Source organism: Octopus bimaculoides, chromosome 3, assembly GCF_046866305.1.
Source record: "Octopus bimaculoides isolate indiv1 chromosome 3, ASM4686630v1, whole genome shotgun sequence".
NCBI lineage: Eukaryota > Metazoa > Mollusca > Cephalopoda > Octopoda > Octopodidae > Octopus > Octopus bimaculoides.
The window spans coordinates 130,868,983-130,883,823 of record NC_142930.1 but is presented as its reverse complement, the minus strand read 5'-3'; the positions used below and the strand labels follow the sequence as shown (position 1 = coordinate 130,883,823).

Below are 14,841 nucleotides of genomic sequence, written 5' to 3'. Positions count from 1 at the left end.
CAAGGACACAACACACCACCAAGAATTGAACTCACAACCTTAGGATCACAAACTGAATACCCTAACCACGAAGTCTTGTACCTTCACAATTTTGCTGTCAGATTTATATGTAGATTAAAACATTCTATAAGACTAATAATCCTCCCACAAGAATTTCTATCAATCACATTTAAGGTGTGCTGCTTTCTCTCATGGGGGCCAGTCTCCTCTCCTCAGTTGTTAGTTAAAGAAGACAAGAAACTAATGATGTGGGTTGCTTTAAATCCTTTCCCCATCCTTTGTACTCTTAAGGGATGGCCATTGATGGAAATAAGATTGATGTAGGTGTATTGTTTGTAGCCACTTCCATTTTAAAAATAAATTTCATATTCTACATTATTTTGTTAGTTATTATTTAGTTAGTCGTAATTAAATATCTGCCTACACATAGCTACATATAGTTGTGGCTGTGTGGTAAAAAGCTTGCTTTCCAATCACACGGTTCTGGTTTCAGCAAGTGTCTTCTAGTATAGCCCTGGGCTGACTAAACCTTGTGAATGGATTTAGTAGATGGAAATTGAAAGAAACTCACCCATCCATCCATCCATCCACCCACAAATCAATGAATGAATCAATAAATCCCTCTATCCATCAATGAAGCCATCCATCCCTCAATCAATGAATCCATCCATTCATCAATGAATCCATCTATCCATCAATTCATACATCCAGCTCGCTGTCAATGAATCAATCAATGAATCCAGCCATCCCTCCATCCATTCATCAATGAATCTATCCATCCATAAATGAATCGGTCAATGAATCCATCCATCAATCAATGAATCCATCCATCATTGAATCCATCAGTGAATCCATCCATCATTGAATCCATCAATGAATCAATCCATCAATCAATGAATCAGTTAATGAATCAATCAATGAATCTATCCACCCATCAATTAATGAATCCATCCATCCATCCATCCATCCATCCATGTATCTTTGTATCTTTGTTAGAAATCAACTCCTTCCTCAGAGGAAGAATTTAAATAATTGAAAACAGAAGAGAACATACATATGTGTGTGTGTGTGTATCTATGTGTGTGTCTTTGTGTTTGTCTCCCACCACCGTTTGACAACAACTGGTGTTAGTGTGTTTACATCCCAAAGACTTAGCAGTTTGGTTTGAAACTGACAATAAATGTCAGGCTTAAAAAATACAAGGTGATCAGTTTGGTTAAAATCCTTGGAGGCAGTGCCCCAGCATGGCCATGGTCCATTGACTGAAACAAGCGAAAGATACATGTTGTGTAGATACAAGGCATGGCTGTGTAGTAAGAAGCTTGCTTCCCAACCATATGGTTCTGGGCTCAGTCCCACTGCATGGCACCTTTGTAAGCCTATACCATGCCAGCATGGAGAATGATGTTAAATGATGGTGATATATATATATATATATATATATATATATATATATATATATATATATATATATTTTTACAGATAAATTCCTCTATTTGCATAATATCGAGGTCTCTTTCTTTCTTTTGTTGCCATTCCTGTCAAATATATATATATATATATATATATATATATATATATACACACTCACACACACGCACATGCATATTTGAAAGTCTATGAGAATTACTTTATACAGTTTTGAAGTGTAAAAGTGATTCTTAAAAAGAAATTGTTTTTTTTTAAATGTTACAAAATCTTTTACACACACACACACACACACACACACACACGTGTATACACACACACACACGTGTATACACACACGTGCACACGCATATATATACCAGGCCCTTGTAGGTTAGAAACATAGAATGTTTCCAATGCAGCACTCATCCAACACTGTTGGATTCGAGACCAGTTACCAAATTCTTCAGGTGTAGAAAATTCTGGTTTCATAACAGTAAAACCGTTGTGTGGGTTTAGCAAAGATTAAAATATAATCCATGTAAGAAGACAAAGAAAGACTGTGTTAAAGATTTTCTTTGTCTCCTTGTTCAGATTTTACTGAAATATATGTATATATATATATATACATATATATATATATATATATATATATATATATATATATATATATATATATATATATATATATATATATGTATCTCAAAGATGGGTGAGGTTATTTTACTAATCTTTTATAGTTCCTCTGCTATGTAGCATTTTCCTATTTCCACTTCTGGAATAAATGCTGGATACGGTATCTTTGTTTTGAAGAGTGAAGTGTATTTAGTGATAGTGGTACTTGTAGGCGGTTGTGATAGCTGTGGGTGGTGATAATAGTTGCGGGTTATGGTGATAACACGGGTTGCTGGGATAGTGGCAATTTTAGCAACAATAATATGGCTCAGTGGTTAGAGCATCAAGCTTACGATTGTGAGGTTGTGAGTTCGATCCTGGACCAGGATGCGTATTGTGCTCTTGAGCAAGACACTTTATTTCACGTTGCTCCAGTTCACTCAGCTGTAGAAATAAGTTGTGATGTCAATAGTGCCAAGCTGTATTGGCCCCTTTACCTTTCCCTTGGATAACATCGATGGCATGGAGAGTGGAGGCTGGTCTGCATGGGCAACTGCTGATCTTCCATAAAAACAACTCTAGGTTGTGTTCGTCAGTGAGGTGACTTTCATCCCAGACTTGTACCCCGGAGGGGAACCTCTTAGGTGCACCCATGGTTATTTGTGATCGACAGTCATTCAATACGATAATAATGAAATTATTGTGTATCGTACTCAGGTGCACTACAGCTTGTCATAGGTGCATGTACAGTACATAGAATTATGTACAAAAGAAGGAAAGAGTCGTAATATATGTGTGTGCATGCATACGGAGTGGGGTGGGATATCAGGTGTAGTTTTGGCGAATTTCAGGAAGCATGGAGGTTTTAAAGGATGCAATGTCTCTGCAACTAACAACCGTTGCAGGTAGTTTGTAATAATAATTCTTTCTGCTGTAGACACAATGCCTGGAATTTTGGGGGATGGGTTAAGTCGATTACATCAACCCCAGTACTCAACTGGTATTTATTTCATTGACCCTGAAAGATGAAAGGCAAAATCAACCTCAGTAGAATTTGAACTCAGAACATACAGACATGAAATTCTGCGAAGCATTTTGCCAGGCATGCTAACACCTCTGCCAGCTCACCATCTTACTAACAATAATAATGCTAAGTAATTTTGGTGATGATAGCAAAGTTTTCCTTTGTTTCTTGGCAACTTTTTATCACATTAAATAATCCCCTCCCCTAAAATTTCAGGCCTTGTGCCTATGGTAGAAAGGGTTATTAAGTTAACAAGCTGGCAGAATCGTTAGTACGTTGGACGAAATGCTTAGCGGTACTTCGCCTGTCGCCACGCTCTGAGTTCAAATTCCGCCGAGGTCGACTTTGCTTCCATCCCTTCGGGGTTGATAAATTGAATACCAGTTAGGTACTGGGATCGATCTAATAGACTAACCCCGTTCCCCAAAATTTCAGGTTTCGGGCCTTTAGTAGAAAGGATTATATGTATCATTGAGTAAATCTGATAATCTGCTAAAATTCTAAATGTTTCATGTCAAATCATAGGACAGATCATAACACCATATTACTCTCTCATCATCCCTGCTTCACCTATCTCTATCCTTCATCCTCCTTTCTTTCCAGGGGCGAAATTTCCTTCAAGTTGATAGGGTTTTGGCAACAGTAATAAAGCTGAGATGAGTAGTCTCCCTTAGATCGATTTTTTTTTTTTTTTACTGTGGTTGGAAGAAGCCGTTATATTTTTAATGTTTATTTTATACTTAAAACAAACAACAGTAATTGATTGATTAATTAATCAATTATTGTTGTTGTTGTTGTGGTAAATTTTCAGAGTAACACCCGCACGATTTTCACTAAGGAAAAAAAAAAAAAGAAACTCGGATTTTTTGCGTGGAATCAAGTACCCTGACCTCCTAATATGCTTCAATCCCTTATTTTGGTTCGGAAAGGATGGGTGGGTGGGCAAGGGGGAAGACCCCCCCCCCCCCGTCTCGGAATCATTGACATTTTTTTTTTTTTTTTGCGTTGAATGAATTCCTGTGACATCCTAATATGCTACAAAACCTTTTCTAGGGTCCGAAAAATGGAGTGGGATGGGGTGGAAGCCTCGGAAATTTCCCCCCCCCCCCCCCCCACCACCACATTGATCTTTTCACCTGCACGATTTTCACTAAGGAAATAAGAAGTTTCAATGAATCCAGGACGGATTTCCCTAGCTCTAAAACCCTAACCCTGAAAAGATCAATGGGGGTGGGGTGGGTAAAATTTCCGAGGCTTCCACCTCACCCCACTCCGTTTTCCGGACCCCCAAAATATGTATATGTGTGTGTGTGAGTATCATAGTATCACAATATTGACCAGACTATCAGCAGCTGTTATACACCACTGATCATTATGCGCTTCTAATTCTGTATTGATTGCGCCATTCTTTTCCATTTTACACATGCACATATACAAAGATTTGTGTGTGTTTGTATGTAACTTTTACTGTTGTATGTCTGTGAAAGACATATATATATATATTAGTGAGAAAACCAATAAATTGGTGCTTTCAAACTAAAAATACCTTTTGGTATTTGTTTTGCCACATTACTCAAACACTCCCCTATCAGAAATTTTTCCACTCCTATTGTTTTCTGTGATAATATCTGTAATCATTTATCAGATCCTATAATTCTCACTCTAACCCATCTTTTAGTTGGACCTTAAAATAACAATGTTAAAATTCTAGCATTTGTTTGTAATTGTAAACTACCGTGTTTAACGAATATGATGTCTAATTTCAGCTTGAACTCCTGTTTTGTGTGCAAGATGATCAAGATCCAGCCATTGGTTTGGTAAAGCGTCTGCAGGAGAAATACCCAAAAGTTGACTCACACCTTTTTATAGGTAAGTCATGTCTGCGAATGGCATTGTCATCATTGATGTCATCATGATGGTTGCCATCATTGTCATATTCTTTTACTTGTTTCAGTCATTTGACTGTGGGCATGCTGGAGCACCACCTTTAGTCGAGCAAATCGACCCCAGGATTTATTGTTTGTAAGCCTGGTACTTATTCTGTCGGTGTTTTTTGCCGAACTGCTAAGTTGTAGGACGTACACGCACCAGCATCAGTTGTCCTGTGGGTGGGGGAACACAAACACACACACATACATATATATATATATATATATATATATATATATATATGTATATGTATATATATGATTGGCTTCTTTCAGTTTCCATCTACCAAATCCACTCACAAGGCTTTGGTCAGCCTGGGGCTATAGTAGAAGACACTTGTCCAAGGTGCCATGCAGTGGGACTGAACCCAGAACCATGTGGTTGGGAAGCGAGCTTCTTACCACACAGCCCACACCTGCGTGTGTATATATCTATCATCATCATTCTCTTTTTCAATTAACGTCTGTCTTCTATGCTTGCATGGATTGCATGATTTGATAGAAGTTAAGCAAGCCAGAGAGCTCTACCTGGTTCCATTATTTGCTTCATTATGGTTTCTATGGCTGGATGCCCTTCCCATCACCAACCACATTGCAAAGACATGCATGTAGAATGCTATGCAAAGCTTGTCCACGGTTATTGGCTACCTTATGTCATCATACAGTGGAAATGCTTGTTACTGGATATACACCAGGAATTCTGTAGTATCTATAGTGTTTATACAAATGGATAAATGATAGAAAATGGAATGAACGACATTCTTTATTTAAAATCTCTACAATTGTTTCGACACGTTTTTACACCTGTAGTACATTGATGAGATGTTGTGCAGTCATTATAATAATAATCCTTTCTGTTATAGGCACAAGGCCTGAAATTTGGTGGGGAGGGGTCCAGTCAATTACATTGACCCCTATGCGTAACTGGTACTTAATTTATCGACCCTGAAAGGATGAAAGGCAAAGTCGACCCCAGCGGCATTTGAACTCAGAATGTGAAGACAGACAAAATACCACTAAGCATTTCTACCAACTCGCTGCCTTTCGTTATTATCACAATAATCCTTTCTACTATAGTAACAAGGCCTGGATTTTTGAGGGAAGGGCAAGTCGATTACATTAACCCAGTACTCAACTGGTACTTAATTTATTGACCCCGAAAAGATGAAATGCAAAGTTGACCTCGGTGGAATTTGAACTCAGAACATAGCCACTGACAAAATACCTCTAAGCATTTCGCCTGGCATGCTAACAATTTTGCCAGCATGCCGCCTTCCATCATTATCATAATAATGATTACACAACATCTCACTTATGTACCACTGGTGTAACAATGTGTCGAAACGATTGTAGTGATTTTAAATAAAAAATGTTGTTCATTCCATTTTCTATCATTTATTTATACATACAGGAATGCTTGCATGCATCCATGATGGGCTTCTTCAGTTTCCTTCTCTCAGTTTTCACTCACAAAGAATTTATCAACCTATAGCTGACAATCTCCAAGTAGTGGAATTGAACCCCTAAATGAACTTCTTAACCCCACAACTGTGTTTGCACCTATATCCATACCTGTTCTTCTTAATTTTTTATCTTCTGATTGAATATAATATGACCTTTTCTCTCCCTGATAATTCTAGGTGATAAGAATGAAATTGTAAATCCTCTGGTGAAGAATATGTCTCCTGCTTACGCCGCTGCAAAATATGGTTACATTTGGATCAGTACAAGCCGCATCAAAGGTTTGTGATAAGCTTCAATCTTTTATCTTTTATCTTTTATTCGTTTCAGTCATTAGACTGTGGCCATGCTGGGGCACCACATTGAAGAACTTTTAATTGAATGAATCGATCCCAGTATGTATTTTTTAAAAACCTGGTAGTTATTCTTTCAGTTTCTTTTTGCCGAACTGTTAAGTTATGGAGATGTAAACTCATCAACACTAGTTGTCAAGTGCAGGACAAATGCAACCACACACACACATGAGTGTGCGCGATGGTCCACTCACAAGGCTTTTTTGTTGGCCCAAGGCTGTAGTAGAAAAACACCTGCCCATAGTGCCACTCAGTGGGACTGAACCCGGAACCATGTAGTTGGAAGCAAACTTCTTACTACCAAGCCATACTTGTGCCTATTTAATTCACACACACACACACACACACACACACACACACTAATATTGAACAGTGAGTATGAGTACATAAATATTCTTTATCTGTGGATTAACAAGTCTACCATTGATTTCATGCCAAGAATTCTCAACAATTATCAAACCTGCCACATGAGACATTAATACTTGTCTCCATCTTGGTTAAATAAATTATATATATATATATATCATCATCATCATTATTTAACATCCGTTGTCCATGCTGGCATGGGTTGGACAGTTTGACCAGGGCTGGCAAGCTGAAAGGCTGCACCAGACTCCAGCTGGATGCCCTTCCTAATGCCAACCACTCCGAGAGTGTAATGGGTGCTTTTACTTTACCATTGGCACAGGTGCCATTTGGGTGACACTGGTATCTGTCACGGCTGCGAATTTGCTCAGCTTGATGGGTCTTCTCAAGCATGACACAATGCCCAAAGGTCTTGGTCATTGCCTCCATGAGGTCGAACACTCAAAAGGAGCTCAGCTACTTATATATATATATATATATATATATATATATATATATACATATATATATATTCTTTTATTCTTGTTTCAGTCATTTGACTGCAGCCAAGCTGGAACACCACCTTTAGTCAAACAAATCAACCCCAGGACTTATTCTTTGTAAGCCTAGTACTTATTCTATCAGTCTCTTTTGCTGAACTGTGAAGTGACGGGGACATAAACACACCAACATCAGTTGTCAAGAGATGGTAGGGGGACAGACATAGACACAAATAACAAATACGCACATACATATATATATATATATATATATGTATATATATATATATATATATATATATATATATATATATATATATATATATATATATACACACACATATATATATGCCGGTGTTAAAACGGGGGTAGCTGATGAAGGAAAATGTTCTCTATGTGGCTTGTGTGTTTTCTGTACTCTGGTTATTATTATTTTCTTGTCTACGTTTTGTTTGCAATGTCCTGTACCCAGATATGCACCTATATATACAGGTAGACGTAGGTATGCACATACCTGTACGTATATATGCATATACTCATTTATTATTGTTATATATATATATATATATATATATATATATATATATATATATATATATATATATATATATATATATATATATATCTTTTACTCTTAAATACTTAATAATACAATTATTTGTTATGCTATTTTTTTTTCTTCTGTTTGTTTTCAGCTAATTCTGATATTCTTTATGACATGGTTGGTAAAATATTGAAACCAAATGTTGGCCTTGTTCATCAAATGCCATTTACAACTGACCAATCAGGCTTTGCAGCTGCTGTAGAGAAGGTAAAAGCATAATTTAAAAATATTTTTTGTTTCATGCTAACATAGAAAACAGATGTAAATACAAATGAATTCTCTGTAACTTCTTAATTTAAAGTGTTCTGTTTTTTTTTATGAATAAAACATTGCTGTCTTTCTTGATTCCAGGTTTACTTTGGCTGTGTTGTACCAAGATATTTCTTAGCCTTGAACTATCTTGGTTTTAACTGTTTTGTGGGCATGTCATACCTTTTGAGGAAAGCTGCTCTTGATGAAGCAAAAGGTCTTTCATGGTATGGCCGGTATTTAGCAGAAGACTACTACTTAGGAAGAGCTATACGAGATCGGTAAATTAACTCATTATTTTCTTGGCTGTTGTTAAAATGTTCACTTCTCAACTACATGGTTTCCGATTCAGTCCCTCTCTGTTACACAAAGAGGAAAACTGAAGAACTCCTTTGTCTGTGTGTATGTGTGTAGCTCCAGTGAAGTTATGCAGTGATACTCAAGCATACAACTAGGTGTGCATTGCATCTTATAGCAGGAACAACTGTGAGCTAATGAAGTTCATAGCATAATTTTTTATTCCTCGTCATTTTAATTTCTTATTACTATTTTGTACTTGACTCATTCTTCATTTTGAGTTCTAACACCAGCTTATTAGTATTGCTATGCCTTAGCATCATTTAACATCTGTTTCCCATGCTGACCTGATTGGGACAGTTTGACAGGAGCTGGCACACTAGAGAACTGCATCAGGCTCCAGTTATCTGTTTGGCACTGACAAAGGTGATTTTTACATGGTCCATGCATGTATGCATCTGTGTGTGTGTGTGTGTGTGTGTGTGTATATATATATATATATGTAAATTATGAGTTAGAGGTTATGCAACTGTCTAAGGGACAAATGTATCTGTAGACACTACTGGTGTATTACCTCACTATGTTTAGGCCTTGCTTTAAGGGGTTAACAGTAGTTGGTAATTTAAATGGTAAAACATGATTTAATATATTCAGATAAGAAAAGAAATGGAGCAACAATTAACAATTAGAAGTCGATCATTAGTATTAAACTATGACCATTTAATACCAATGATCAACTTCTAATTGTTAATTGTTGATCCATTTCTTTCCTTATATCTGTCTCTCTCTCTCTCTCTCTCTCTCTCTCTCTCTCTATATATATATATATATATATATATATATATATATATATATTTATATGCATGTATAAGTGTATGTATGTGTGTTTGTATATATATATATGCATGTATAAGTGTATGTGTGTGTGTGTATATATATATATATATATATATATATATATATATATATATGCATGTATATACAAAGAAAGAAAAAGAAAGATAATAGGTTGACAGGTAAAATTGAAAACTAATTTGTAATAAAATTATATCAGCTAATTGAGATCTTTTATTTCTAATTACAGTGGATACAGTTTGGTGATATCAGCATTCCCTGCTCAGCAAAATGTTGGTCTCCTGTCAATGGCAAATTACAAGGACAGAATGGTCAGGTAAAGTAATCTACAATCACCATCTACCTTTCTGTTAAAGATCAGAGAACTTGAAATAACAGTGGCAACAATTTTTATTAACCCTTTGCTTCTAAAGCATTTTCATAAGTTTATCCTAATTATCTGTGCTGGTTTTAGACTTTTAGTTCACCTGCTTCATATATTTTGGGGAATATAGAGCTTTTCTTTCATAACTCCTGCCTTACTCTGGTGGCAGAAAAAAAAATGGTAATGTGTATTATATATAATGAGGCACTGATGCCAAGGAAACATGTTCTGTGGGTGGATTTGGTTGAAAGAAACTGAAAGAATTCATGGTATATATATATATATATATATATATATATATATAGTGTAAGTATCTTGAGAGAAAAGCTGAACATAAGAAGCATCAGTAGTGGTGTGCAAGAGAGACGATTGCGCTGGTTTGGACATGTGGTGAGAATGAATGAGGATAGCTGCGTGAAAAAGTGCCACTCCCTAACAGTTGAGGGAACCCGTGGAAGAGGTAGGCCCAGGAAGACCTGGGCTGAGGTGGTGAGGCAAGACCTTCGAACATTGGGCCTCACCGAGGCGATGACTACTGACCGAGACCTTTGGAAATGTGCTGTGCGTGAGAAGACCCGGCAAGCCAAGTGAGATCGTTGCCAGGGCCCCTGGACTGGCTCTTGTGCGGGTGGCACATAAGATGTACCATCCTGAGCGTGACCGTTGCCAGTACCGCCTGACTGGCCTTGTAGGGTTTTTGAGCGAGATCTTTGCCAGTGCCCCTGGACTGGCTCTTGTGCGGGTGGCACATAAAAGACACCATTTCGAGCGTGGCCGTTTTCGTGCGGGTGACACGTAAAAGCACCCACTACACTCTCTGAGTGGTTGGCGTTAGGAAGGGCATCCAGCTGTAGAAACTCTGCCAAATTAGATTGGAGCCTGGTGTAGCCATCCGGTTGCACCAGTCCTCAGTCAAATCGTCCAACCCATGCTAGCATGGAAAGCGGACGTTAAACGATGATGATGATGATGATGATGATATATAAATGTGTGTGTGTGTCTACATCTTGATATCACATTGATAGTTGTAAGTGAGCATCACCGTCATACAAGTGGTGTCATTTATTTCCAATCTTCTGTGGAAACATGTCTGCCTATAGAGAAAATATCTTGCTTTGGAAAAATGAGGGTTGACAACAGGAAGGGCATCTGGCTGCAGAAAAGCTTCTCTGGGAAAGTGGATATTTATTCCTTTTATTATGGTATTTCTGTTGAAGTTCAACTACCTTTGTTTCTATTAATTTTGGAAATAATGAAGAATTTAGTTAAATAACTTTGTCATTATTTAATTAGTTTGGAATTGAAATTAACAAGAAATTTTGATAGAAGGTTTTAATTTAGATTACTTTCAAACAGTGTGTTTATATCCTAGAATCAGAATAGTTGAGTATAAAATGTTGTGATAGGGTGATAGTGGCAGCAATTATTGTTGTTGTTCATTATGTCCAGAAATTGATTTTGTGTCTAGTCAAAAGAAATTAATTAACAATGCCAAAATAACAATCGGTTGAATGATTTGGGCATTGTTTGAACTTGTAATCAATCAGATTACAGACCCAACTCCTTGTAATACATTTTCATCCATTTTTTTCTGAGTAAATTAAGAAATCTAATCAAAGACAATAATCTTATCTACTATCAGTACAAAACCTGAAATTTTGGGTGAGAGGGTTTGTCGATTACATTGACCACAGTGCTTGACCAGTACTTATTTTCATCAGCCCCAAAAAGGATGAAAGGCAAAATTGACCTCAGTGGCATTTGAACTTAGAGCATAAGAATGGACAGCTTGTAGAGTCCTTTAAGGATGTGCTCTGCCTGAATCTAACTGTGACATTCAGTACAATCATTCTGTTTTGTCTATGCGTGACCAGATCAGGTATTAGGTGTTTTTGTCTGGTAAATGGTAAGATGGTTCTCATGCAATGTGCCAGCCATACCTTTAGGATTACCAGTATAGTAATTACTAGCAGAAAGCCACCCAGAAGATGGAATTTCTGCTAGTAACAAGAGTAATGATTTTTCTACTATAGAAGGGGTCTCCAAAGTAGTTGATATCGACCCCTGGGGGTCGATGGGACTATTCAAAGGGTCGATAAATGCACATCCACTTAATTATTATTTGTTTACTTTCTTGTACATGCCTAGGGGTCGATGAGAGGTCAATGATCTAAAAAGTTTGGGTCTGAAAGTTTGGGTCAGTTATCTAAAAAGTTTGGGCCTGAAATTTTGGGGCATCGACCCTAGTGTTCAACTAGTACTTATTTCATCGATCCTGAAAGGATGAAAGGCAAAGTCGAATCTGCTGAATGCTGTGAAACATTTTGCTCAACATTCTAACGACTCTGTCAGCTCACCGCCTTGGTCACTACTTTAGTAAAAACCACTCGTTTCTAGTAATAACTGCTCAGCAGAGTGTTCAACACATATGCTAACTTACGGAGTGACAAGCAAAATTATAATATGGTGATTAAAGGCATTGAGTTGAAAGAGTCGGTAGAACACCAGGCAAAATGTGAGAGGATCGGTAGAACACTGGGCATATTATGAGTTCTAATTCTATTGGAGCCAGCGTTGTTTTCACCCTTTCAGGGTGGAGTCATTACTATGACAATCGATGTAGGTTTGTTTACGTTTCCATCAGGGCCGGCTCAAGGTACTGGCAACTCGGGCAGTCGCCTGGGGCGCCAAGTAGGGCATGACAAAGACAAGGAAATTTCCACGACCGCCAGCTTGTACACGCCGAAGTTCAGCTTGCCCGGGACGCCAGTAACTCTTGGGCCGGCCCTGGTTCCCATAACTTGACCGTAGGGTGGAGGTCGATATGTTCGACTAAACAGATCAAAGCGGTGGTTCAACAAGACTGAAATAAGTGAAAGAAAGATGACATTTTAACGCAAAGTTTTAATTTTGATCTTTTCAAAACAAAAAGTTTGTATTGTAGAAGCCAGAGTAGTCTCAGTTCAGTTTGATAGCAAAAGGATTTTCGCCAGCGAAGTAGAATGTGTGGAGGAGGTAGTTTAATCAACTATATTCTACTCTCAAAACGAGTGGTCATTTCTATATACGCTTGACACTTTGAAGTATATGTTGCTCATAGTAAAGTAGTTTTACCTGAGATTCGAAACTGGCCTCAGACTCTATTTTCTGAGAATGCAGTTCCTATCACAACCGCTATCAACAAAAAAGTGAAAGCAATAACACGTTGATATTAAAAATTTCTCTGAATGTGTTATAAGAGTTATCTCCCTTGACCACAATTATTCTTAAATCGCAATTTTTAAAATCATTTCACGAAACCCGTTTCCCAAACATGCCGTTATTATCGTGATAGATTTCCAATAGAAATCAAATTTGGTTTTAAGCTGAAGCTTTTAGATACTATTGTGTACGTTACTGCTTCTGCTTTTCAATATAGTATGTGGTTTCTTGAAATATTAAAACGTAATATTTTTTTAAAAAATCACCCTGTAATAAGCCTTTCTACTCTAGGCACAAAGCCTGAAAATTTTTGTGGCAGGGGCCAGTCGATTTGATAGACTCCAGTACGCAATTGATACTTAATTTATCGACCCCCCCCCCCCCCCCCCCCAAGGTTGAAAGGCAAAGTCGACCTTGGCGGAATTTGAACACACAATGTAGCGATGAGCGAAATACCACTAAGTATTTCGTCCAGCGTGCGAACGATTCTTTTCATTTCTACTCTAGGCGCAAGGCCTGAAATTTTTGGGGTGGGGGCCAGTTGAAAGATCGACCTCAGTACGCAACTGGTATTTAATTTATTGACCCCGAAAGGACAAAAGGCAAAATCGACCTCGGCGGAATTTGAACTCAGAACGTAAAGACAGACGATATACCGCTAAGCATTTCGCCCGGTGTGCTAACGACTCTGCCAGCTCGCCGCCTTAAATCGCACAGTAATAATGACGATTTTTATTTCTAATAGAAACACAAGAATTGAGACGGAATTGTCAGTTATGGTGCTGATATTTTATTTATTAGCCCCAGAATGTTGACTTTGGTAGGATTTGAACTCAGAATGGATCTTTTTTTAAAACGGGGGCCACATTTTTCATTAACGAAACACTTTGAAACTTGGAACACTGGTAGAATGTGTCATATAAAACATCTTTTTCTCTTAGTCTTCTTAAAAAAAAAAGAAAGCCATAACTTATTCCATGTTAAAGTTGTCGTATTTCTGTAATTTCAACCAATCACTGACGTCCATTCAGCCGATATACATTAAGTGCCGACTACATAAACAAACGATTCTGAAACAATTAACCCTAACCCTAACCCTAACCCTTGGGTTAGGGTTAGGGTTAAAGCAAATTTAAAATGAAAAAAGCAAATAAAACGAAGGTATGGAGATTAAATACGCTTTACATCGCTTAATCAGCCAAAGGAGTAAATGTAAACAACTGAATACTTGTCAGTGATTGGTTGAAATTATCGAAATAAGACAATTTTTTACATGAAATAAATTCGAATACAAAAATATTTTTCTGTTCTATAACACAAAATAGATAAGTATACAAAGTTTGAAAGTCTTTCGGTACCAAAAACACTACATAAAACATTAATGAAAGATGTGGCCCCCGTTTTAAAATAGATCCCTCAGAATGTAAAAAGCCAGAACATATAATACAAGGCATTTTGTCTCACATTCTAACGAATCTGCCAATACACCAGCTATCAATAATCCCCTCTACTATAAGCACAAGGCCTGAAATGTTGGGGGTGGGACTTGTCGATTACATTGACTTTTAGTGCTTGGTTGGTACTTATTTAATCGATCCCATAAAGTTGAAAGGCAAAACTGACTTTGGCAGAATTTGA

General features: G+C 37.4%; 1 protein-coding gene across 2 annotated transcripts in view; it reads left to right on the top strand.

Moving 5' to 3' along the window:
- The window catches only part of LOC106875592 (ceramide glucosyltransferase), a 316,652-nt gene that overhangs the window by 295,686 nt on the left and 6,125 nt on the right, over window positions 1-14,841 (top strand). For both annotated transcript variants that reach the window (XM_089349636.1, XM_089349637.1), the window contains 5 exons: window positions 4,813-4,915; window positions 6,615-6,716; window positions 8,329-8,444; window positions 8,589-8,767; window positions 9,868-9,954. In XM_089349636.1, coding sequence (XP_089205762.1) covers window positions 4,813-4,915; window positions 6,615-6,716; window positions 8,329-8,444; window positions 8,589-8,767; window positions 9,868-9,954 — 587 coding nt within the window. The remainder of the gene's footprint in view (window positions 1-4,812; window positions 4,916-6,614; window positions 6,717-8,328; window positions 8,445-8,588; window positions 8,768-9,867; window positions 9,955-14,841) is intronic.